At 37.7% G+C, this 27,312-nt stretch overlaps 1 protein-coding gene across 1 annotated transcript in view; it reads right to left on the bottom strand.

Annotated features, from left to right (window-relative positions):
* LOC136864503 (pickpocket protein 28-like) overlaps positions 1-27,312 on the bottom strand; it is a 158,817-nt gene that overhangs the window by 98,360 nt on the left and 33,145 nt on the right. The window contains exons 4-6 of the mRNA XM_068226833.1: positions 12,331-12,570; positions 11,021-11,120; positions 1,611-1,762 (exon numbers count right to left, since the gene is read on the bottom strand). Coding sequence (XP_068082934.1) covers positions 1,611-1,762; positions 11,021-11,120; positions 12,331-12,570 — 492 coding nt within the window. The remainder of the gene's footprint in view (positions 1-1,610; positions 1,763-11,020; positions 11,121-12,330; positions 12,571-27,312) is intronic.

Here is a 27,312-nt window from a genome sequence, read left to right as displayed (position 1 = left end):
CCCCTTTTCACCCTCCCATTAATTAGATTTTCCAAAAACAAAAAAATACGTGTTTCTTTATTTTTAAAAGAGATCAAAAGTACCAATTTTCAGGTCTGTAATATCTTCAGTTTCTGAGATATAACTACCGGTATCCTGATTAAAGGCATTGAACACATTTTCCCCCATTTTCACCCTTTTTCACCCCTCCTATTGGGATTTTCTGAAAACAAAAAAATACGTGTTTCCTTATTTTCAAAGAAGATTCTAAATACCAATTTTTACATATGTAAACTTTTAAAGTTTTGAGATATAGGTGCACTCATTTTAAAACTTCACCCCCCCTTTTCACCCCCTTAGCAACGGAATATCCAAAAATCCTCTCTTAGCGAGCACCTACATCTTAATATGAATGTATTCCCAAAATTTCATTTCATTATGTCTAGTAGTTTTGGCTCGGCGATGATGAATCAGTCAGTCAGTCAGGACAAGCTATTTTATATATATGCATATTTTGGCCTTTTTTATTTTTGTGGCATATTTTATACAAAATTTCATTAAAATGACATATTTTGATTATTTTCATTTAAATGTTGCGTTATAAACATCAGAGTAAATTTTAGAAATTATTTTTTCAGGGTAGACTGGAATACACTTCTACTGAAGAACCATTGAAAAGTAGTGTATAATATGTTTCTAGCAGGTAAGAGCTATTGTCTGCTGGTTGCGTCAATTTCCAGAAACCAGGCTATTGTTTACGGGAAGCAGAGGCAATTTTGCAAGTTATTTGTCATTGTTTATACCTATCTGTCTCACTCATCCTTCCCTCTTCCTCCTTCAACACACTGAATAAGCTTGGTTACTGAGGGAGCTTGTCATTCAGTTGCTTTCCATATGCCTAAAAGCGAAAGCATCAGTTAGCAAGAATTTGCGAAGTTTTGTTCGCGAGTTCGATGAAAACATATCTGGTAAGGACGGAGCGATATTGTTGTATAAATTGCGTGAGCATGCCAAAGGGTCAGTAGCGACTAGGGCGTCAAGAAAATGAGAAATTGTACTGGAAAAGATTAGCGGACTTTTGTACCTGCGTGCAATAGGTGACATTCTTTGTGGAAACCTTTCATCTGCAGATTTCCAAGCATTTTCTCCAAGTGATTTAACTGTATTCAAGTACGCTCCTGTGATATCATGTGACGTCGAAAGAAGGTTTTCTCGCTACAAGACGACAGTCAGCGACAACAGGAGAGGATTCTCATTCAACAGTCTTAAGATGCATGTGGTGATAAATTGCAACAATCCTGATAATGGAGACTAGATCAGGTATGAAAGCTTCGTTCAAATAACACACATTTTGTGTATAACTAAAAATTAATTGAATATGGAACATTGAAAGTGAACTATAGTGTTGACGTCTTGCACAGAGTCCATCCTTGCCTAGGAATAAGTAGTGTAACCTTAATGGGTTTATTTTTAGGTTAAGTATATCGAAGAATTTAAACTGTTTTAACTCTACATTATTTACACCCTGAAGTGTTTCTCTGTGTAATGTAGATGCAAATCATTAAGTCATATTTTGCATTTTATGGGACATATTTAAGTTTTTAGCTCATAGACATCCATTCCGTACTCACGTGTTGTTCGGGAAGAAGTCTGCGCCGTCCAGCATGTTGAACGAGTAGCAGATGCCTTCCTCAGTCATGATGGGTCGGAACAGCAGCGACGCATTTATGGTCTGCCCGTGCCACTGGCTCACCCAGACTGTCTCCACGAACACTGGAGCCAACTGAACAGGAAGTAAAGGGTGCAGTTAGCGGTTACAAAACTGGTGGCGTGAAACATTTTTCGGTTAGGTTGGGAGGAGGGGCACAGACAACTTACTCAGAAGAAAAAAAGGATCTTGTGAGATTAAAGACAAAGCAAAAAGAATGCTCCAGTGTGTTTGTATTCGTTATTCTTGCCAACTGTGAAAATGCCTTCAGTCGACTCACGTGAGCATGTTTTTGAAGTAAAGTGATTACAATGAATATAGGTGTCATCCGCGTGCACCACAGCCGCCCTTCTGATCTGAATGTTGTGATATTCTGCAGATAATTGAGGCGTTGACATGTAAATGGTAACAAGTGAAATGATACAGTAGATTCTTTTCTAGGATTCGCGCAAGACGGAGCCTGTGTTAGGTCCACGAGGTTCGGCAAGGAGAAGGTAGTGCCTCTGGTGGAATTAGGTATAACTTTTGCCATTTGTTGAAAGTCAATTGCGTGTAAACCTGGTTTATACCTATTACAGTTATATTTCAGTTGCCAGAACGCCTCCGAATTATTTCATTCAAAATTGTAAGTCGTTATTCCGAGCAACTTGACACGACGTTCATACTAATTCGATGTTTGTACAAAAAGGTCTTGCGTGTGTCCAGTAATGGTTTCAGAAGAAATTGCGGAAATGATCGGAGAGGCTAAACATTTTTAACCATCTCATGTAATCATCATGACGCATACGATTTTTCTCACTTCGCCATGGAAAGCAAGAGATATTTAAATGCTTGTCAGCTGGATAAGGGTTTCAAGAGCTCAGCTTCCGTCGGTCAAGACAAGGCCGTGGAAGGAGACTAACCATCAGCGAACGGAAAGAAAGGATCTATTGGCCATGCTGGATTTCTTCGATGTAAAATATCTTGCGGTTTACAGTGAAATTTCTGCTTGAAACTTACACGTCAACTGACAAACTGATTAGACACTGATTTTTTCACAGCGTGTTTTATCGCACAATTTGTGCCTGAAACATAAGTAGCATAACTTTGATTGTTAATGTGATAAATGGATAACTCCTTGATTTTACATGATACTTTGAACCCATAATTCTACGGGGAGAAAAAAATTTTCTCAATATTTATTTGGTATCAACAAGCTACTTTTATTTTTGAGGGCAGCCATGTTGCGCTCCTAAGAGCCCCGATGTCGCGTGGGAAGGATCTCACGGCAAGCTCGTGAAATACCGTGACACCTCGGCGAACTTCGAGGGCCTGATAATTCTTTAAATTCATGGAATTCTATATAACGAGGGATTTTGGCAATACAGTAAATAAAGAAATAAATAAGTTAAATTATTCGTAAACCCTACGTGAAGACAGAGCCCCCGGGGAAAACATAAATGCAGTTAAGCCTAAGTACATGTCAGCATCAGATCAGTGAACTAGCTCCACGTGCCAAGGTCAAAGGATGAAGAAAACGCGCGAAACGGACGGGCAGAAATATTTTATTTCCCCTGTTGTGAGTGTGGTAAAATTATAAGATTAACATGTAAAATAATTGCAAGCCTGTCCGGAATTCTGGGACAAGTCTCATAAAAATCGGTCTATTGGACGCAAAATTGGCAGATTACGCAATCAAGCTTAATAGTGTGGGTAGCGTCCCTCCTGAGATTATAAAAGGAACCCCCCACCGTATATTTTTCAGTGTCGATCTGGGTCTTGAAGCCGCGGGAGCTTACGCCCGTCGTCAGTGGAAAATTGCTCCAGATTGAGCTACAAATAACTAAATACATGTCCGTGGCTGAGGTCCACATACTCGGTTAGGAAGAGAAGGTGATTGAAAAAGTTCTGAACGTTTGCCGACGAACTATGAAAGTGTAGGTGTTTGTTAAAATATACACAGTAGATTTTATTATATCATCTCATGTACGTTTGAAAGTGGTAAGAGAGTTGGGGAAGCTATTCAGAGTAGTTCTGCTCCCTTTATCTGTTGAACACCTGTTTATTGGAGTAACAGAGGGAGACAACTCTGGGAACGAGCCAGACAGTCGCAGTTGACTGCAGAACGAGGGAAGTTCGTTGTGTAAATTATAGAGAAAAGTGCGTGATTTGTGTGGTAATTTTTGTATCGTGTGGAAAAGGCAGTGTTTGTAAGAGTGAGATGTTGGAAATGATAATGTTATTTGTGAAAATGTACGGCTAAAAGCACGAGGTCCGCTGGCGACGATGTAGCCAGAATACTGGGAATGACGTCATGTGCAGGTCTGTCTATATTTGTATTATGTTGTAGTTAGATTTCATTGTTCTGTCCCAACAAATTTTACAAGATGATTGTCGGGTTGATATTGGTAATTATCAGGCGAAAGGCGTTGTAATTTTTGGTCAGCGTGTGAAAATTTCAGTGTGTAAATCTCACGTCAAGAAACTGTACAATGCGACGTTTAAAATTTGGTGTTAATGTTCAGTGAGATATTGTCCAAAGCGTGGAATTTTGGAAAGTTACAAGTGTAAATTAGTCGTGACGAATATCTAAATTTCAAATATTTAGTAGAATTCGGAAATGTTTGTCGATAATAATAATAATAATAATAATAATAATAATAATAATGCCTAGCGCGGGATAAAGAAAATTTTCTATGTTAAAAGTGCATTTAACCTGTATATTTTACAAGGATCGCAGGCATTTAGAAAATTTCAGTGAAATTCGATAGAGTTACATTTATTCATGGGAAGTAAAAGTTCGAGACATCGTGTATATCAATGATACGAAAAATCGCGGTGTGGTCTTGGATTCTCGAGGTCCGAAAGTCATAATAACAGTAAAGTAAGAGGTGTGTTTTATAGTGGTTGTTGTTTTGACCGGAGGATTGAATGATGAAAAAGGGTCTTGGAAATATAAGAAAAAGGGATTGAGAGCGAAGAATTTATATGTATGTGGAGATGAGAGGGATAGGAATATTGAAGATGAAATGAAGCCTGGATTTTAAGTGATACCGCTGGAATAAGGCGAGGAGAATGAGTTTGAGACAGGCTATATTTTACCGAGGAAGTATTTAGGAAACAGGCTGTATTGAGACAGGCTGTAGTGTTTTCCGCTACCAATCCGAAATTTGAGACGACTACTGTGTGCAGCACCGTAGATTTCTAGTAAGATCCCAAGTGAAAACGACTCTAGAAAAAGGTTAAAAATCTTGGTAGTAAACGTCCAGTGGTTAGTTTTGTAAAGCCATTATGAATATTAAAATAATGTGACCTCAAGAATAAAAGAGCATTTAGAACACATGGTTGGTGTTGTATTGAATTTCGTTTCACTGGATATGTCATTGATATAAATAGTTGGAATTGACGATAGGCGATTTGAGAGTTTCTAATGTGGTAGTGATGATTATTATTTTGAAGGCATCCACTATGGTAGACGTGTGTTGGGAATTATCATTGCTTCCCTAAAACTTCAGTGCACGGGCTGAGATTGTGTTTGAGGTGGAGAATTGCTCGTCACGCATATTTATTTTCGAGTTCACGTATTGTAACGAGGTAGAGACTTACTGTATTTTTCGACTTGCATTCATTTAATAGTAAGAGACGTTGTTCCGTTGTGTGTTATTAGTCTGACCAGGTTTAGTATTGAAATGACAGAGTTTGTTTGAAATTGCTAGTTCGCCTGATATGTTAAGGGATGCGTAGTGCGGCCCACTTTGAAGCCCGACGATAGATTTAGGACGTCACATGTTATCCTTGGAGTTACTGATGATGAGACGTCCTAGTTCACGCCCGACGATAGAATTTGGAAGGTATCATGTACATAGAGATTAGTGTTAGGATGTACAGATTTTAAGTGAGCCCGACGATAGGTCTGGGATGTCAGCTGTACAAACTCAAGTCTCAGATTAGATGTTTCCTTTGTTTTTGCGAAGTGGCCTGGACGAAGGTAGCACCTACAGTAAAATATAAATTATGAAGAGGGTCAGATCGGTTATGATGAGGCCAACTAGCGCGTAGCTCGAACAGCTGTTGGTGTTCGTTAAGATAACGGGGCCGCTATCGGCGAATGAGGGTTGCCCAAACGTTGGATATCGACCTGATGGAGATTAAATATTTTTACTGTAATTCTCCGTGCGTGTTGAGCTTTAATGACTTCGATATGTTAATTTATTTTACGGACTTAATTGTTTTATCGTTCTGACGTCCGTTTCGTTTTGATAGTGTGCATATTGACACTCAGTCTATTAGTGTGAGACTTGAGTTGCGAATGCGGTTTCTATTCGTCAGCCAGTAATACTATTTTATTTTCAATCTTTGTCGTACTTTCATTTTATTCGTAGTTGAATTTGATTAAGTAATCACTTTATAAGTAGTGTGTTGGGACAGACAATAAATAGATAGATCTGTAAAGGTAGTCATTGTTTTTCAAGGGAAAGGATTCCTTAAAGTTGTAATATTTTTCGATGTGGGCTGGTAATTTTATTAAGCGTAACAAAACCATTTCTAACCTGAAAATCGGTTCAATAATAATACTTTTCAAGTGACTTTCCACTTTTTAATTAACCTCAGTGTTTGGCATTTCTTCTAAATGCATGATGAATAAGTGTTTCCTGCATTTCGCAGTTTTGTTCCTTTAGAACGACATAACGTAAGATCCTCACGGATCATGTTGTTGTTGTTTCCTTCCGAACAGCTGTTTTGGGTGATGCACATTTAGCATCGGGATTACCTTATCACTTAAGGGTGTCATGAATGTCAAATACATGGTGGAATTTTATTTCAATTGTGAAAGATGCTGTTAACTCGTAGTGAACACCATGCTTTCCCATGATATTTCGCAACCTATCTAAAGCAACTGATAGTCAATTTGGTTCGATTAAGGATCCATTCGGCGGGTGTTCCGTACCCGTAAAGGGTATTCGACTGGTGGATAACCTTAATTGAGAGAAAATCAGGCGTTCTACTTGTTGAAAGTCAGATTTTCCACGGATCGTGTGGATTAACTCTCAGTTCTCGTTTGGAATAATAGGTGCCCGGTTTTCAGGTCTTCCCTTTTTCAGTTTTTCATTTTCGCTGTCCACTGACATATTAGCTTCTCCGAAGCAACTCTTCGATATTGTAAGAAATAAATCAACGCTATGCAATGTGACTGTGTTTGAAACATTCAAAAATAAATAATTCAATTTTTTTGCATTTTCAAGAATGTATATTAAATTAATAATGTTGTCGTGCTATTTCGATTTAATAAAAGTTAGTAAGCACATTTTGCTCCTCATTTCAAGTAGTTAGGCTCTCTTCTGAACCCCATCGTTTGGTTAAGATCGTGACCGAATTTATTCCCGCAACGACCCAGGATTTAAGAGTTCTAAATTGTTCTACTGTAGCAGCCGTGGCCGACCAACGATGGAATGGTAAGTTCAAGGGTTCAACTTGTTCAATATCATCTGCTTCACAATACTGGCAAGGATTTTAATGTTCTCCTGTAAAATTCACTTTTTATGACTTACTACCTTTCCGATGTCAATGCGTCAATTGTGTCGCCTTTCAATGAGCTCGAGCCTGTTGTTCACAGATTTCTTCGACTGGTAGCCTAACTCTTTGAGACTTGTTCTGCTGTATTGAAACTCTACATCATTCCATTTTTACCTTTTAAAATAAAAAGTTCGTAAAACCCTATCGTAGCAAACCTTTACGTACTTATACGAACATATCTCGTATCTGTAACTTCAGTAGCCTCGGCTGGGTGCTGATCACTTGTTCGATCCTTTGTACACCTTGTAAGTAAAAATTCATAAAATGAAAAAATACATTTTAGGCGTTCCTATGAACAATGTTTTAGTTTAAAAACGTTTTATTGTATTTCGTGGTCGAGAAAATGGAAAAAAGAGTTAAATTTCGAATATACAATTGTTCAATTCTAACTCAAACTTGAAAAATGCAGAAATTATATTTTAAGAATTTGTATGAAGAATTTCTTACTGCGAAATCGTTGTATTTTATTTCGCGCCACAGAAAATAAAAAATTAAATTTCGAATATACCCACATTGTAACCCATTAAAATTTAAAATGTTCTAAACACTTTATTAGCACTCCCTTACAAACTTACACGATGATGTGCTAAAATTTTCATGTCTCTAGTTCTAATGGTTTAGACTCGGTGTTTATGAGTCTGTCAGTCTGGACATTGGATTTTACATTCTAAGAAACACTTGTTCAGCCCTTTGCACCACTTGTAAGTCGATCTTATTAAAAATGCATAAATTACATTTTAGTAATTTATACAAAGAATATTTTAGTCCAAAAACGAATTAACATTTTATAATTGCGTCCGAAAAAATAAAAAAGTTAAATTTCGAATATTTTGAAAAGCATTTAAAACACTTTCTTAGCACTTCCTTATACACTGATACGAATACATCCTAAAAATGCCACGTCCCTAGTTTTAATTGTCTGAGTTGGGTGGTTAAGAGTCTGATCAGTTTGGACCTTGGTTTTTATAATTATACTGTATATACATTATCTGGACAAAACAAAATCCACAACATGGACTAAAAGTAAAAACATTTCCGTTACGTAATTATCGTTATTACAATTTCACTGTATACGTACACAAGCTATATATGTTATTTAAATAGGAATTGTTTGGAGGACAGAGTAAACACTTCCTGTTTGCTTAGGAGTTGTCATTTTTTTTAGAAACTAGAGTGTCAATGCCATCCACTTGATTTTGTGGTAATGCCATCAATGAGCGGTTTTGTTTAGCTTCATAAGTTAAAATAACTGTTCATGGAGAAAGGTAAATCTAAAACATTGCTAGTATTCTCGCTGTGAACTGGCAGTCCTTACAACTGTTTGGAAGAAGGCTAACCATCAGCGAACCGAGAGAAAGGAATTATTGGCCGTACTGCAGGATTCAGCGGATTTTACAACATTCTATTAAACAACAAACGGTGGGGAAAATGAAGAAAGAGAGACTGATTACTTTCTTTCGTCAAGCTCCTCTATTTTCAACTGATACATAGTTATATTATGTGTTCTGTAGTTATATTTATAGGAAACTAGCTGATGTACCCGTGCTTCGCTACGGGATTCTCAGAAAGACTGACTTCGTAGTTTTCCAAACTTAAGTCAACATGGGTCATTACTCACTGCAAAAACGTCAGTAGGAATGTAGCCATTAAAAGCAATGTTATCATATAAAATACTCGATCAAATGAAAAACCGCACATTTCCTCACTTTTAACAAACAGTACTACGGTGACGATCTAACAGTCCAAAAGTTCCAGAGCTGGAATAACCAGCCCGCAGACTGCCGTGAATACTTCTCTGCCATTATTCCGTTAAATGTGCACGATGCTCATTCCAATCAGTGCCTCAGAGTAGGGATTGAATAGCTCGAATGCTATGATGAACCAGTGTGTTATGTACCAGTAGTATCAGAAAATTTATGAACCAGAGGAATGCCATGCTAAAGAAGAAAGTTATCTAACTCCCCAGCTACTTCCCGCCAATATTTAGGCAGGCTGTTATACTCGGTACGACCGGACGAGTTGACCGTGTGGTTAGAGCCACGCAGCTGTGAGCTTGCATGCGGGAGATAGTGGATTGGAACCCACTGTCGGCAGCCCTGAAGATGCTATTCCTTGGTTTCCCATTTTCACACCAGGCAAATAATGGGGCTGTACCTTAATTGAGGCCAAGGCCGCTTCCTTTACACTCCTAGCCCTTTCCTATCCCATTGTCACCATAAGACCTATCTGTGTCGGTGCGACGTAAAGCAAAATTTAAAAAAATACTCTGTACGCAGCAGTAATCCTATCTATCGGAGAAGAGTGGCAACAGAAGACACAAAGCACATCACAACAAACAATGGTCAATGTAATGTTAGTGTTGATCAATTTTATGAGATTTATATGTTGTAGGCCTTCACATTTAGTTTTCTTTCGGCTCTGTGATATTAGGGCGTCTTATAAAATTATTTGTAGCGGAGACTGTAGTTCCTTATTCTCCAACTTTACGTGCCGATTTTCATTAAATTCTGTTTACCTTTGATCTCGTGATTCGGCGCTGATTGCACTTAGTAACAAGAATACAAATTCATGAATATTTCTGTGATCATAGCCGGTACGGTAACAATGTATAAGACATAAATATTCGTAAATGTAATACTACAGAACTTTTGTTACGTGGTATTTATCGATACGACCACTAATAACATAAATATTTGAGAATTAAATTTTGCTAGTTGCTTTACGTCGCTCCGACACAGATAGGTCTTATGGCGACGATGGGACAGGAAATGGGAAGGAAGCGGCCGTGGCCTTAATTAAGGTACAGCCCCAGCATTTGCCTGATGTGAAAATTGGAAACCATGGAAAACCATCTTCAGGGCTGCCGACAGTGGGGTTCGAACCCACTATCTCCCGGAATCGAGCTCACAGCTGTGCACTCCTAAACGCCCGGCCAACTCACTCGGTGAGAATTAAATTTTAGGCATTCCCCAAACTACCATTTTACTCAGCGTGAACACAATTATTTAAGACCTAGGTTATATCTACTTATTACGCCGACTTTGAATACCGATTTTCGATAAGATACGACCACTAATAACATAAATATTTGAGAATTAAATTTTAGGCCTTCCCCTAAACTACCATTTCACTCAGAGTGAATAAAATGATTTATAACCTAGATTGTAGTGGCTTATTCCCCGACTTTACATACCGATTTTCATGAAATTCTTTTCAGCGGTTTTCTCGTGTTATACAGACAGACAGACAGACAGACAGACAGACAGACAGACAGACAGACAGACAGACAGACAGACAGACAGACAGACAGACAGACAGACATTACGGAAAATTAACAAGTGCATTTTCTTGTTGCTGTGGACACAACTGATACAGAAATACCGTCCTTTTTAAAATTCTGAACAATGTACAGACAAAACTCTTAACTTATTTGATAATATAGATTAGGCTGTGTTGCAGAAAACGCATATGTAGTAAATACAAAATTCACCCTAATTACCTTATTATGTTCTATCTGTAGGCATTTTCCTTACATTTCTATTTAAAAATAGTTCTTTGAGCGCTTGAACTTAGTTAACCTTGAAAAGGAAGCAACCTATACAGTTATTTACTTCTGAAAAAATTACTTGGTGTTAGATATCTCTTTTTGCATCTTGTGATTCAATTTATTTACTGTCAAAAGTTATTATTTCAATGTGACATTACTTTTCAAAACTATCTCAATATTTTTCCAAAACCTAAGCCTATTTCTAAGTTGTAACAAAATGTGCGAGTTCTCACATCTTCTAGACGTTCGATGGTGGTGTAGTCCGTGGTGAGGTTTCCAGACTGGAACAAGTGCGGATCGCACACTAGCGAGACAGTGGAGAAGATCTCCAAACTGTAACACAGCAAACACGATATTATGTCAACGACAATCGGGGAAGAACTGGTACAATGTCTCGTAAAAAGTAGTTAGTGGGATGTAAAGCCAATAACAAGTATATATTAAAAGAGTGTACTAAAAACAGCTTTGGCAACTCCGTTTATTCTCTCCGGAACTACCTGCCGGTGAATCAGGAGATATTGATAGGTCTCTAAATTCAGCAACTTTGAGTAATCATAAAATCAAATCATTAAATGATCACTCCAACAATAGCAGGTGAAGGCTTATCCTAACCCGCAATACATTGTGTACTTCGCAGGTTGCTAAGCGACTAACACTTTCATTAATATTCTGATTCTGATGTATGTTATATCATCCTTAGCAATGAGATTGCATGCAACCATGTTTGATTACTACCTGTCAAGCCAGAGTGTATACACTTCCTCTGATCACGGAAGAACACTATTCCCTGCTTGACACGCTTTGATTCTCACCTTTCCCAGCTTCTAAACATATTCAACAGATGGCATAACGTTCATAATAACTTACATGCTCCTAAGAGAAAAATGTCTACGTACAAACAGAGGGGAAGTTATAAGACCAAATACAGTTTATAAGACCGTAATGAATAATCGTGCATGGCGATTGCCTTGTGCCATTGCCCTTGGCGAAGATTTGCTGTCTGCTGTGAAACAAGAATAAAACGATGGACGTAAGTTCTACGTAAAATAACTAACGCTGATAATGTTCATAATATCCGTAAAGAAGAACTTTTATATTCAACATTCACTGTGTTTACAACCTAACATTAAGTATCATAGCAGCCTGCAATCTATCAATGCTACTGATGGCTTAAACATGAACTATGTTAGCAGCCCGCGACATCAAGATCAACTACGACAACAGACTACAACCTGGGCCGATGACCTAGATGTTAGGCCCCTTTAAACAACAAGCAACAAGACCACGACCTACCGCTCAAAAACACTTCCCATTTTTCAGTTACTTTAATCTTAGTTCAAATGTCATTCTCATTAGTTTAGTGGTTCCTGAGATTTCATGACGAGTGGGTGAGTGATTTTTGGATGGATAGATAGATAGATAGATAGATAGATAGATAGATAGATAGATAGATAGATAGATAGATAGATAGATAGATAGATAGATAGATAGATAGCACTACCTGAAGTCGGTTCTTATGATCAAGCGTTTCGAACATACTCACTTCTCGTCTGAAATGGTTCCATTCTTCTCTTGGTGGTACATCTCGGTGAAGTTGAAGACGTTGGCGCGCGCCTTCGTCTCGGGACAGATGGTGACGGCCGGAAAGGGAAGCTGCCACAGTGGTCGGAGGGTCTCGTCCAGCGACACGATCACTGGCGTTTGGTGCCATTTGATCCATGCGTTCCTGATGAGGTACAGGCAGGCCAGTAACGACAGTATGAACGCTGCTAGCCACAGGGCTCTGTAAACATGACAACACAATGTCAGCTCCCACAAGTGCGATATTCAGTTCGGGACGATATCTAATTATTACGCTACAGTAACTTGAAGCCCTCACATTCGCGCGGTATTATTGCAGTCGGTGTCTCTCCTGGTTACTTCACTACACCGCGCTAAACAGTCACGTATGCGTCTTTGAAGGAAGAAGTTCTGCTTTCCACAGTCACTTTTGATGAAGACGAAGATGAACAGATTCACGTTGTGTACAAGTTTTTTTAGAATCTATTTTACGTCGCACCGACGCAGAAAGGTTTCGTGGCGACGATGGGATAGGAAAGGCCTAGGAGTGGGAAGGAAGCGGCCGTGCCCTAATTAAGGTACAGCTCCAGCATTTGCCTGGTGTGAAAATGGGACGCTACGGAAAACCACGTTTAGGGCTGCCGACACTGGGGTTTGAATCCACTATCTCCGGGATACAAGCGCGCAGCTACGTTACACTAACCGCCCGGTGAAGCTTTATCTGACTCTGTAATAATTAAGAGGGGAATTTCTCAAGGCAGTATTATTGGACCTTTATGTTTTCTTAGTGCCAGCGGCCGTAGCCGTGTTGAAACACCGGATCCCGTGAGATCTCCGAAGTTAAGCAGCAGTGGGCGTGGTCAGGAGTTGGATGGGTTGCCACGCGCTGTTGGTGGGGGGTAAGGGAATGGAGGAGCGGAAAGGAACTGGCCACCCTACCGCACGTAAACTCCGGCTCAGGAACACCTCTGCGGAGGTTCGGACCTGCCTTCGGGCAGAATAACCCTTACCTTACCTATGTTTTCTTATGTATATCAATGATATGAGTGAAGACGCGGATTCAGAAATAAGGTTTTTTGCGGATAGTGTTATTCTGTACAGAGTAATAAATAAGTTAGAAGAAAAATGACCTCGACATTGTTATGAGATGGACAGTAGAGGATGATATGATGTTAAACAATAACAATAATCATAAAAATAATATCCAAAATAAGGTTCCCAGAAGGAAGCCATAATTTAACTTTATCGATTGAAAATGTTAAAAGAATTTAAGCTCTTTAGGATTTTCCAGTCGAGAAATTAGCGCGTAAATAGCTTAAGTGTTTTTATATATAATATCGCTCAAAACGTGTCGAAGATATTTAATTATATGTATGAAGGTAGTAATATTATCGAAAAAGAGCAAGTGAATGAAGCGGTTCAGCAAACTGTGATGGTCAGTCCCTGGTGCTAAATAAAGAGCAGTTATTAATTACTCTAATTGCTCTCTCGGAGCGCGGTCACGCGTGGCCTGAGCCGTCACCGCGGTAATAATTAAACACCGCACAGGAATACTTTATAAAACAGTTTTCCTTTACATCGCACCGACACATGGCGACCATGGGATAGGAAATGGCTAGGAGTGGAAAGGAAGCGGCCGTGACCTTAATTAAGGTACAGCCCCAGCATTTGCCTGGTGTGAAAATGGGAAACCACGGAAAAACACCTTCAGGACTGCCGACAGTGGGCTTCGAACCCCTAAAGATCTTTAGAGGGATAATAATAAAGTGATATGTTCATTAACGATGATCGTAAGAATAATTGGGATCAAAGTTTAAATAAAGGAAATGCTTGTGAGCCAATGCAAATACGAAGGTGAGATGTGCTGTGCGCCAGAAGAAATAGAATCAGTCATTTAAGAAAGGGCTCATGACCAGAAACGTAACTTTTCAGGAGGAGCAAAAACCTAATGTAAAAGCCTGTCTTGCTATTTCGTTAAATGTATGTGTTTTGAGCGTTAGTGTTGATGGTCGTGGCTAGGTTGCTTCATAAAAGATGTAGGACTTTACGGAGATGGCAAGGAAAAAATGGATATCTGCCCTGAATTTGAACCCGTTTTGTAGAAAAAGCACATTTTTTACTCAAATAATTTGGACACACTGTCTCGTTCTTCTACAATAACAAACATTTGAATGATGACGGTCAATCAAAAACATCGTCAGTCACACGAACGGTCGTTGAAGAAGCCTTCGTAGTCCCCCGGAATGTACACTTCTAGCCGCTTTAGGCCATTCATCTTATCCCGTCATTCTTCGTTGGCTAGTTGGTTAGGAAGCTAGACGTTGCTGTACGGTCCTGAATCTTTGATAGACTAAACGAGGAGCATGAATGATACTGGCTAGAAACGTATTTTCTAGTTAGTACGCACTCCCATTCCTCGACAACCCTACCCTCTTATAAAATTTCGGCCACCATACAGTAAAGTTCTTATGATTTTTACAGCACCAGCACACTCAGAAACTGCATTAGCCGATGCCATGACCTTGATTAAACAAGTGAAGGTGTACACGGCTGTTTGACCAAAGGGCACGCAGCTGTTCCTTCCTGTAAGCAACCATGTCATTCAGGGACACGTGCCGTTTCTTAAATGACTGATTCAATTATTGCCAAGATGCAATGGTGCGATTATGGGACGAGGAGATGTGTAGTTCCCCACGGTAATTAAGTCGTGTGCTCGACTGCTAATGATGATAAATATCCTCGTGTACGAGGGTGTGTTAGCCTCAATCGTTGAGTGTGATATCTTAAAGACACGAGGTTCTTAATATTGTGCTTAAATTGACAGACGTAATCTACTGAGATATAATGCTCTCTCTTGTACAGATTTGAAATATATTGATATTCGCTAAAACGTGTGTAAATTCTATTCACAAGTCAGTGTGGTTTACTTGGTTCTAACTAATAATGTGCTCATCAAAATAGCAGAAGCAATCTATCTATATATATAAAATAGCTTGTCCTGACTGACTGACTGACTGACTGATTCATCATCGCCGAGCCAAAACTACTGGACATAAAGAAATGAAATTTTGGGGATATATTCATATTATGATGTAGGTGCTTGCTAAGAGAGGATGTTTGGATATTCCTTCGGTAAGGGGGTGAAAATGGGGGTGAAATTTTAAAATGAGTGTATCTATATCTCAAAACTTTAAAAGTTTACAGATGTAAAAAATGGTATTTAGAATCTTCTTTAAAAATAAGGAAACACGTATTTTTTTGTTTTCAGAAAATCCCAATATGAGGGATGAAAAAGGGTGAAAATGGGGGAAAATTGGTTGAATTCCTTTAATCAGGATACCGGTACTTATATCTCAGAAACTGAAGATATTACAGACCTGAAAATTGGTACTTTGATCTCTTTTAAAAATAAAGAAGCACGCATTTTTTTTGTTTTTGTGAAATCCTATTAATGGGAGGGTGAAAAGGGGGTGAATTTTTAAAATGAGTGAATCTATATCTCCAAACTTTTAAAGTTTGCAGATGTAAAAATTGGTATTTAGAATCTTCATTAAAAATAAAGAAACACGTATTACTTTGTTTTCGGAAAATCGCAATAGGAGGAGTGAAAATCGGTGAAAAATGAGTTGAATGCCTTTAATGAGGCTACTTATAGCTCAGAAACTGAAGATATTATAGACCTGAAAATTGGTGTTTGGGATCTCTTTTAAAAATAAAGAAACACGTATTTTTTTGTTTTTCAGGAGAACCCAATTAAGGGGGGTGAAAAGGGGGTAATATTTTAAAATGACTGTATCTATATCTCAAAACTTTTAAAGGTTAGAGATGTAAAAAATGGTATTTAGAATCTCCATTAAAAATAAAGAAACACCTATATTTTGTTTTCGGAAAATCGTAATAGGAAGGGTGGTAAAGGTTGAAAAAGGGGTCGAATGCATTTCATGAGTCTACTTATATTTCAGAACCTGAAGATAATACAGACCTGAAAATTATTGTTTGGGATCTCCTTTAAAAATAAAGAAACACGTATTTTTCTTTTTGTGGAAAATCCAATTAATGAGGGGGGGTGAAAAGGGGGTGATTTTTTAAAATGAGTGTATCTATATCTCAAAACTTTTAAAGTTTATAGATGTAAAAATTGGTATTTAGAATCTCCTTTAAAAATAAAGACACACGTATTCTTTTGTTTTCGGAAAATCCCAATAGGAAGGGTGTAAAAGGGTGAATAATTGGTTGAATGCCTTTCATGAGGCTACTTATATTTCAGAACCTGAAGATATTACAGACCTGAAAATTGGTATTTTGGATCTGCTTTAAAAGTAAAGAAACACGTATTTTTTCGTTTTTGCAAAATCCAAATATTGGGGGGTGAAAAGAGGGGGTGAATTTTTTAAAATGAGTGTGTCTACATCTTAAAACTTTAAAATTTACAGATATAAAAATTGGTAGTTAGAATCTCCACTAAAAATAAAGGAACCCGTTTTTTTTGTTTCCTTTAAATCCTAATAGGAGGGGTGTAAAAGGGTGAAAAATGGGTTGAATGCCTTAATTGAGGATACACATATCTCAGAAACGAAAGATATTACAGAACTGATAATTTGCATATCAGTTCCTTTAAAAATGAAGAAACACGTATTTTTTAGTTTTTGGAAAAGCCAATTAATGGCGGTTAAACAGGAGTGACAAATTGGGGTGAATTTTTTGAAAGACTATATCTACAGAATATCTTGGAAACGTAAAATGTTACAGACGTAAAGAGTGGGTGTAAATCTCCTGTAAATGTAAATAAATATAGGTGATTTGTTTTTGGAAACTCCACTTAAGGGGAACTTAAAAGGGGTGAAATTTTAAAATGAGAATTTTTACAGTATATCTAAAAAAACTTAACATGTTACAGAAGTGAAAAATGGTATTTTTTATCTCTATTAAACATAAAGAAACGTGTACTTTTAGTTTTCGAAAATACCACTTGGGTGGAAGGGGGGGGTAAAAGTGACTGAAAATGGTGATGAATTATTTAATTAGGCTACTGATATCTCAAAAATGAAGATGTTACAGACGTGAAATTTGATATTTGCAATCTGCTTTAAAAGTAAAGAAACACGTATTCTCGGAAAGTCCAATGAAGGGGGGGGGGGGGGTGAAAGAATTGAATAATTAATTGACTGAATTCTATGAGAATACATACATCTAATAAAAACTAAAGTTGTTACAGACGTGAAAATTCTTATTTGGACCTCCTTTAAAAACAAAGAAGAACGCGTTTTGGTGGGGAAACCATCTTGGAGGGCGGGAGTGTAAAGGAGTTGAATTCCTTTCATGAGGACACATAAATCGAAAACTGAAGAAGTTAGAGTCGTGATAATTGGTATTTAGAAGATCCTTTACTATTAAAGAAACAAGTATTATTTGCGGGAAAATTCACTAAAGGGGGGGGGGGGATCATTGTGAAATGAAGTGAAAAAAGGGAATTATTTTTATGGGGATACTTATATCTCAAAACTGAAGTTAATAGACGTGAACATTGGTATTTGGAATCTCCCTTGAACACGAAGAAACAAGCATTCTTTTAATTTTTTATGAGGGGGGGGGGCGTTGGCGGTAAATAAACTTAACTTCGGTGGGGTGTAGAAGGAGGTGAGACCAATTGATTTTACTGTTATTAATGTACTTATAAGGATCCTCCGTTGCTCAGGCGGCAGCGCGCTGGCCTCTCACAGCTGGGTTCCGTGGTTCAAATCTCGGTCACTCCATGTGGCATTCATGCTGGACAAAACGGAGGTGGGACAGGTTTTTCTCCGGATACTCCGGTTTTCCCTGTCATCAGCCATTCCAGCAACACATAATAATAATGATAATAAAAATAATATTCCGGACCGTCGTCAAATGTGCGGACCGCGCTGGAAACGGCTCCTGGACGGGTAATGACTAAGAATGCAGTCCGGCCGCGGGTTCAGTGCCGCCAAGGCACCCAATATGACACCACGCCGGATCTCCTCAAGGATTTCATCCATATTAAAAATATTATAGGAAAAGATGGCAAAGATTTACGGACCCAACTGACCGGGAGAAATACCTGAGCCTAGCCCGGGAAGTACGAAATCGATTGCTGGAAAGGAAGATTTAAAAGTGGGAGGAAACGTGCCGTAAAATCATAGAAAACCAGTCAGATCGGGAATTTTGGTGGATTCTCGGAGAAAACGAGTCAGATCGCGAATTTGGGCGGATTATATATCTAATACAATAAGCATTCAATTATACATTTCAGTATAATACCGTAGCGAAGCACGGGTATCTTGCTAGTATATATATAAAATAGCTTGTCCTGACTGACTGACTGATTCATCATCGCCGATCCAAAACTACTAGACATAATGAAATGAAATTTTGGGAATACATTCATATTAAGATGTAGGTGCTCGCTAAGAGAGGATTTTTGGATATTCCGTTGCTAAGGGGGTGAAAAGGGGGGGTGAAGTTTTAAAATGAGTGCACCTATATCTCAAAACTTTAAAAGTTTACATAAGTAAAAATTGGTATTTAGAATCTTCTTTGAAAATAAGGAAACACGTATTTTTTTTGTTTTCAGAAAATCCCAATAGGAGGGGTGAAAAAGGGTGAAAATGGGGGAAAATGTGTTCAATGCCTTTAATCAGGATACCGGTAGTTATATCTCAGAAACTGAAGATATTACAGACCTGAAAATTGGTACTTTTGATCTCTTTTAAAAATAAAGAAACACGTATTTTTTTGTTTTTGGAAAATCTAATTAATGGGAGGGTGAAGAGGGGGTGAATTTTTTAAATTAGTGAATCTATATCTCCAAGCTTTTAAAGTTTGCAGATGTAAAAATTGGTATTTAGAATCTTCATTAAAAATAAAGAAACACGTATTTTTATGTTTTCGGAAAATCGCAATAGGAGGGGTGAAAACGGCGAAAAAAGGGTTGAATGCCTTTAATCAGGATACCGGTAGTTATATCTCAGAAACTGAAGATATTACAGACCTGAAAATTGGTACTTTTGATCTCTTTTAAAAATAAAGAAACACGTATTTTTTTGTTTTTGGAAAATCTAATTAATGGGAGGGTGAAAAGGGGGTGAATTTTTAAAATTAGTGAATCTATATCTCCAAACTTTTAAAGTTTGCAGATGTAAAAATTGGTATTTAGAATCTTCATTAAAAATAAAGAAACACGTATTTTTATGTTTTCGGAAAATCGCAATAGGAGGTGTGAAAAGGGGTGAAAAAGGGGTTGAATGCCTTTAATGAGGCTACTTATATCTCAGAAACTGAAGATATTATAGACCTGAAAATTAGTGTTTGGGATCTCCTTTAAAAATAAAGAAACACGTATTTTTTTGTTTCTGCAAAACCCAATTAAGGGGGGTAAAAAAGGGGTAATATTTTAAAATGAGTGTATCTATATCTCAAAACTTTTAAAGGTTATAGGTGTAAAAATAGGTATTTAGAATCTCCATTAAAGATAAAGAAACATGTATATTTTGTTTTCGGAAAATCCTAATACGAAGGGTGGGAAAGGTTGAAAAAGGGGTCGAATGCATTTCATAAGTCTACTTATATTTTAGAACCTGAAGATATTACAGACCTGAAAATTGGTGTTTGGGATCTCCTTTAAAAATAAATAAGCACGTATTTTTTGTTTGTGGAAAATACAATTAATGGGGGGGTGAAAAGGGGGTGATTTTTTTAAAATGAGTGTATCTATATCTCAAAACTTTTTAAGTTTATAGATGTAAAAATTGGTATTTAGAATCTCCTTTAAAAATAAAGAAACACGTATTCTTTTGTTTTCGGAAAATCCCAATAGGAAGGGTGTAAAAGGGTGAATAATGGGTTGAATGCCTTTCATGAGGATACTTATATTTCAGAACCTGAAGATATTACAGACCTGAAAATTGGTATTTTGGATCTACTTTAAAAGTAAAGAAACAGGTATTTTTTCGTTTTTGGAAAATCCAAATATTGGGGGGTGAAAACGGGGGTGAATTTTTTAAAATGAGTGTGTCTACATCTTAAAACTTTAAAATTTACAGATGTAACACTTGGTGGTTAGAATCTCCTCTAAAAATAAAGGAACACGTATTTTTTGTTTCCAGTAAGTCCTAATAGGAGGGGTGTAAAAGGGTGAAAAATGGGTTGAATGCCTTTAATGAGGATACACATATCTCAGAAACGAAAGATATTACAGAACTGATAATTCGCATATGGGATTTCCTTTAAAAATAAAGAAACACGTATTTTTTAGTTTTTGGAAAAGCCAATTAATGGCGGTTAAACAGGAGTGACAAATTGGGGTGAATTTTTTGAAAGACTATATCTACAGAATATCTTGGAATCGTAAAATGTTACAGACGTAAAAAGTGGGTGTAAATCTCCTGTAAATGTAAAAAAATGTAGGTTTTTTTTTTGGAAACTCTACATAAGGGGAACCCAAAAGGGGTGAAATTTTAAAATGAGAATTTTTACGGATATCTAAAAAACTTAACATGTTACAGAAGTGAAAAATGGTATTTTTTATCTCTATTAAACATAAAGAAAAGTGTATTTTTAGTTTTCGGAAATACCACTTGGGTGGAGGGCGGTGGGGGGGGGGGTAAAAGTGACTGAAAATGGTGATGAATTCTTTTAATTAGGCTACTGATATCTCAAAAATGAAGATGTTACAGACGTGAAATTTGATATTTTCAATCTGCTTTAAAAGTAAAGAAACACGTATTCTCGGAAAATCCAATGAAGGGGGGGGGGGGAAGAATTGAAACATTAGTTGACTTAATTGTATGAGAATACATACATCTAATACTAAAGTTGTTACAGACGTGAAAATTCGTATTTGGTTCTCTTTTAAAAACAAAGAAAAAGGCGTTTTGGTGGGGAAACCATCTTGGAGGGCGGGAGTGTAAAGGAGTTGAATTCCTTTCATGAGGACAAATAAATCAAAAACTGAAGAAGTTAGAGTCGTGATAATTTGTATTTAGAAGATCCTTTGCTATTAAAGAAACAAGTATTTTTTTGCGGGAAAATTCATTTAGGGGGAGGAGAGATTATTGTGAAATGAAGTGAAAGAAAGTAAATTATTTTTATGTGGATACTTATATCTCAAAACTGAAGGTAATAGACGTGAACATTGGTGTTTGGAATCTCCCTTAAACATAAAGAAACAAGCATCCTTTTAATTCTTTTTCAGGTGGGGGGGGGGGGGGTGGCTGTAAATAAACTTAACGGCGGTGGGGTGTAGAAGGAGGTGAGACCAATTGATTTTACTGTTATTAATGTACTTATAAGGATCCTCCGTTGCTCAGGCGGCAGCGCGCCGGCCTCTCACAGCTGGGTTCCGTGGTTCAAATCCCGGTCACTCCATGTGGCATTCGTGCTGGACAAAACGGAGGCGGGACAGGTTTTTCTCCGGATACTCCGGTTTTCCCTGTCATCAGCCATTCCAGCAACACATAATAATAATAATAATAATAATAATAATATTCCGGACCGTCGACAAATTGCGGACCGCGATGGAAACGGCTCCTGGACGGGTAATGACTAAGAATGCAGTCCGGTCGCGGGTTCAGTGCCGCCAAGGCACCCAGTATGACAGCACGCCGGATCTCCTGAAGGATTATATCCGTATTAAAAATATTATAGGAAAAGATGGCAAAGATTTACGGACCCAACTGACATGGAGGAATACCTGAGCCTAACCCGGGAAGTACGAAATCGATTGCTGGAAAGAAAGATTTAAAAATGGGAGGAAACTTGCCGTAAAATAATAGATCGGGAATTTTGGTGGATTCTCGCAGAGAACGAGTCAGATCGCGAATTTCGGCGGATTATATATCTAAATAAGTATTCAATTATAAATTTCAGTATAATACCGTAGCGAAGCACGGGTATCTTGCTAGTAATACTATAAAATGACACGCAATACTAATCACCGCGGAGCCTCCGTGGCTCAGGCGGCAGCGCGTCGGCCTCTCACCGCTGGATGCCGTGGTCCAAATCCCGGTCACTCCATGTGAGGTTTGTGCTGGACAAAGCGGAGGCGGGACAGGTTTTTCTCCGGGTACTCCGCTTTTCCCTGCCATCATTCATTCTAGCAACACTGTCCAATATCATTTCATTTCATCTGTCTTCATTAATCATTGCCCGAGAGGAGTGCGATAGGCTTCGGCAGCCGACCCAGTTCCTACCTTCGCCGCTAGATGGAGGCTCCATTCATTCTATTGCTGACCCGACATAATGACTGGAAACAGGCTGTGGATTTTCATTTTCATTTTCTAATCACCGGGAAATTTAAATGCGAATTCAAAATAGAAATTGGTACTATTTTGCTTCTCTTAAATCAAGAATAAATTCTTAAAGCTTTGTAAGATTGTGTTGGTTAATTAATAAATAGGATTTAGTTGAACTTGAAAATTACTAAAGATCGAATTGATAATAGAGAAGAGAAACGGATTCTAAATAACAAGTACACAAGACTATGACCAAAAATATCGCAGCGTAAGCAGTATGTCATATCTGCAGAAGAACGGGCCGCAAGATGATCCAGAATGAAGAAGTTTTGCAAAAGGAAAAAGTGCCAAGTGTTAAAAGCTGAACTTATTCTTTGAAGACTTTGTTGTATAGGGTTGGATTTGGGTGATCCACTGTGGGCGTTAACAATGTAAATAAATAAATAAATAAATAGAATGCAACCTACTATATGAATGAGATTTGATGTTTTATTCCGGAATGATAAAAGTAGTGCATAGATATGTTTACTATGTGAGGAGGAAAGGATATTGAGCCATACGGTCAAACATACCCGGTGAGTCCGCTGCCCCTGACACTTTCTGTTGTTAGGCATCCCAACGAACATCAGTGGTGTGATGGTCGATTCTACTTTGCCTATATCAAGCTATAATCGCCTTTAAAGCTCTTACTGCGTCATTATAGTAAGAATTTTGCAAATATATGTATGCGACAGGTATTTACACTATGCATCAAACTGTCATGCGGTTATGTAAAAAGTTTCAATTATAGGCTTTCGATTGGATATGAAATTAACGCTAAAAGCGATGGCATACTGCATTTGTGAAGCGGGAAGTACTGTAGTTTGCAACAAGTACGCTTTCTGATGAAATGAAATGGCGTATGGCTTTTAGTGCCGGGAGTGTCCGAGGACATGTTCGGCTCGCCAGGTGCAGGTCTTTCGATTTGACTCCCGTAGGCGACCTGCACGTCGTGATGAGGATGAAATGATGATGAAGACAACATATACACCCAGCCCCCGTGCCACAGAAATTAACCAATCATGGTTAAAATTCCCGACCCTGCCGGGAATCGAACCCGGGACCCCTGTGACCAAAGGCCATTTAGCCATGGAGCCGGACCGCTTTCTGATACTGTAAGCTCGAGGCAACAGTCAGCGTGGTGCCATGGCTTAAGCACAGACGTGCTGACGCATGTGCTGTCGGTAAGCGGGTTAAATTCCACCATCGCCAAATATTTTTATTCATATTTTAAGGGGATCAAATACAAGGCCATTCGTGCCACATTCGACAAGCTGCATGCAGGTTGTATATTCAGTGCGAACTGGCCTATCAGTACTGGTCATTTCTTCGCTGTGTATCCAACAGATGAGTAAGTTGAAATGCTCCTCCTGTACGGTGAAGCTAAACAGAACGCACAGGAAGCACGGCGCCTGTACTGCGAAAGATTTCCGCACAGACGATAACAAATAAATAAATAAATAAATAAATAAATAAATAAATAAATAAATAAATAAATAAATAAATAAATAAATAAGCAACGATGTGAGGGTATTCGGATATATTGGCTTTATGGATGAATCTCGAAGTATAAAATGCGAATAAAACAAACAGACTCAAGTGGGATTCGAATCCATCTACCAACCTCAGTTGTAGCCTATTAGCAGCACCGCACATATGATACCATGACGACTTCCATCAGCAGTTTACCGGAAAGCGTACTAGACTGACTTCACAAGCACACACTTTTTCTATCAGTATGTCATCGCCTTTAGAGTTCATTTCATACCCTACTGAAAGCGTATAATTGGCACGTACTTCTTACATTACCGTATGACAGTTTGATGCATTGTGGAAATACTTGTCGCAAACACGTTTTTGCCAGGGTGGTGGTGCAGCAAGTGGTTAAAGGTGACTGTTGATAGGTGTACGGCATCGACCATCACTCCACCAGTGACGTTCCTTTGGATGCCCAACAACAGAAAAATCAGGCGCAGCGGACTCGTCTGATATTATAGACAAGGAACATCGCTTGCATGTTATTCCCACGCGATAATTAAGATCAAATAATAATCAAATTAGCCATCAGTTGGAATTAATTCTACGATAACAAATACGCGGAACCTCAACACTTGTATAATAGTGTAGATAGTGTATTTTATGTTTCAATGGTTAAAGATCATCGAAGTTTCATTTGAATATTTTAATGTTTTTTATTAATGACTTTGTGTATAGATAGTTGTGTTTGACAAGTGTGATGTTGTTTTGTTGTAGAATCAACGTCCCCATAATGTATGTAGCTGATTCGCGATGATCGTGTTGTGTGGTACTAGATTATGAATAGGATCCTAATCAGTACGGGTAAAAGCAGAAAGAATAATTTTATGAAAACCCCACCATTATTACAAATAATTGATCATTGAACAGATGTCCGCTTTATTTTGATTACCGTATATGATTTGAGTCTATCTCGTCTGTTAGAGATTAAAATATCAGGTGTTTAAGTGTAGTGAATAATTGGAGGGGATGAGAAATGTCTGTATTATTATGTCAGTAGCGACTGTTCAGGCAATAGTATTTTTGTTTTGGTTAATTGAGGCGAATGGCCTCACATTCTCTATGTATTGTAGCGTCAACCGCTAACTTTTGTATGAAGAAAAACTGCATACTCATGGCTAAGTTAACAGAGATATCACTTGCGTGAACCATAGATCCGATGGAGATATTAAGCCATGAGATTTATTTCAAGGTCCTGTAGTTGACCTCCAGAGGGACCCAAATGTATGTTTGCAACATGTTTCTAATGAGGAGAACAGTCTCAATACTGTGTGTTTCATTATTGATATTTAAATCAGCTTTGGTTGCTGCGATTCGATTTTTACTCAAATGCACTTTTGATTAATTTTAATTTAATCCATTGAACTATCTATGCACAATTAAAATTAACTAATTGGTTTTCATTACGGACAATATTATATGTAAAGTCATGCATATTACATGAGCTCAGGATAATGTTTGTCAGATATTGAATATATTTTTGATATAACTTTAGTGATGACATTCAATTCAAATTGTAAGGTAATTCCGTCCCCTCACCTAATTCCGTCCACCTAGGGATCTCCAGATTGCATGGTTGGTACCTAATGTTTAGCCGGGCGCACACGCGGAGTCCCGGAGTTTCGATGTACCAGGGTGATGCATTCTTCCTGCTGTAGCCTGTTATTCCTAGAGTGAGCACTGATATGTGTGGTGTAATCGCTACAGCGCCGTTCCTCCGTCCAGGATGGATGGCGCACAAGGAAATTCCAGCTAGGGTTTGCGAGTTGCTCATCGCAGTATTTTAACGTGTGTCCAAAAAGAACCGACTCGTCACTAAATATTTCGTTGACTAAGAAAAACAGTGATGGACGTGTCCATCAAACGAGTCGTCGAGAGACCAGACATATTAAATTATGCAATATTTAAATCAAAATTATATATTATACTAAGTAGCTTTGAATGACATCTCAAAAATATCTTACTTGCTATCATTTATTCATAAAACGAAAATGAGATGGAAAAACGTGTAAAAATGGATTGAAGATCCAAAATTATTGAATTAGCTCAGTATTACAAACTTGAATCGTTCATACATAATTATCATTCGTCGCATGTCTCCTTAAAATCAACATTGAAATGGATATCTGCTTCACTTTTATAGTACATCATATAAACAATTTAACAATTGCAAATTCGCATGAGTTAATATCAATTCAATTTAGCATTTTATTTTGCTGTCGTATGACACTCCTCGTTTTACCGTAAGTCTGTGTTCAATTCTTAGGACAAACACTTTTCTTATTTATTCAACGTTTCGTAGGATTGGCGGAAAGGATAAGATTAGTTTCGTATGTCAATAGCAATTATATGCTATAATTCATCCAAAACAATAACATTAATTGATTATCCTTTCATTATTCATCAACTTAGCTTCCAACCTAAATCAAATATATCATAAACAAGCAAGTAAACTCTCAACAGAATCAAGTTTCAATGTATGACCTTATATAACTTAACTATGAGTGTAGGGAATTGTATTGAGGTACTGAGTGACTATAATACACTTAAAATTATTAATAAGAAGTAGGAATAACTACTCATGTTAATCAATGCCAGCCATAAAACATACGGGTAGGAATATCATATTGAAATACTCATTTAAATGAATAATCATTCATATTAGGAGTTATATTTGATGATCAACTCCTATCCCACTATTCACAACTAATGCCTCATGTTGTCATCTTACTGTACCATATGGATTTCTAACCCAAGAAACACCTTATTACTTAATAAATACTATCGATCCACGTCTGCGTCAATACTTAAGTCTTTCTCTTTCAATATATCATTCATTTCCATTATATCATCGTAGCATTATATTCATATTTAAATTCTTTCATTTTCATCCTCACATAACATCATCTCATATTCCTATTCTCGTATTTCACTTCATATCTCTTTCAATACTTCACGACATTTATCGTAAATAACCTACATTGAGGCGTATCAATCTTCATATTTAACTAAATAAATCTATCATCGGATTCATATTTAACATCAACATGGCTCATTTCTATCTTTATATCCATATTTAACCTTTTGTCACTCATTTATGACAACACATAAGCTATATTCGTTAACATAATATCCTACATTTT

The sequence above is a fragment of the Anabrus simplex genome, chromosome 1 (genome assembly GCF_040414725.1).
Source record: "Anabrus simplex isolate iqAnaSimp1 chromosome 1, ASM4041472v1, whole genome shotgun sequence".
Taxonomy (NCBI): Eukaryota; Metazoa; Arthropoda; class Insecta; order Orthoptera; family Tettigoniidae; genus Anabrus; species Anabrus simplex.
This window is presented reverse-complemented; position numbering and strand designations above follow the sequence as displayed.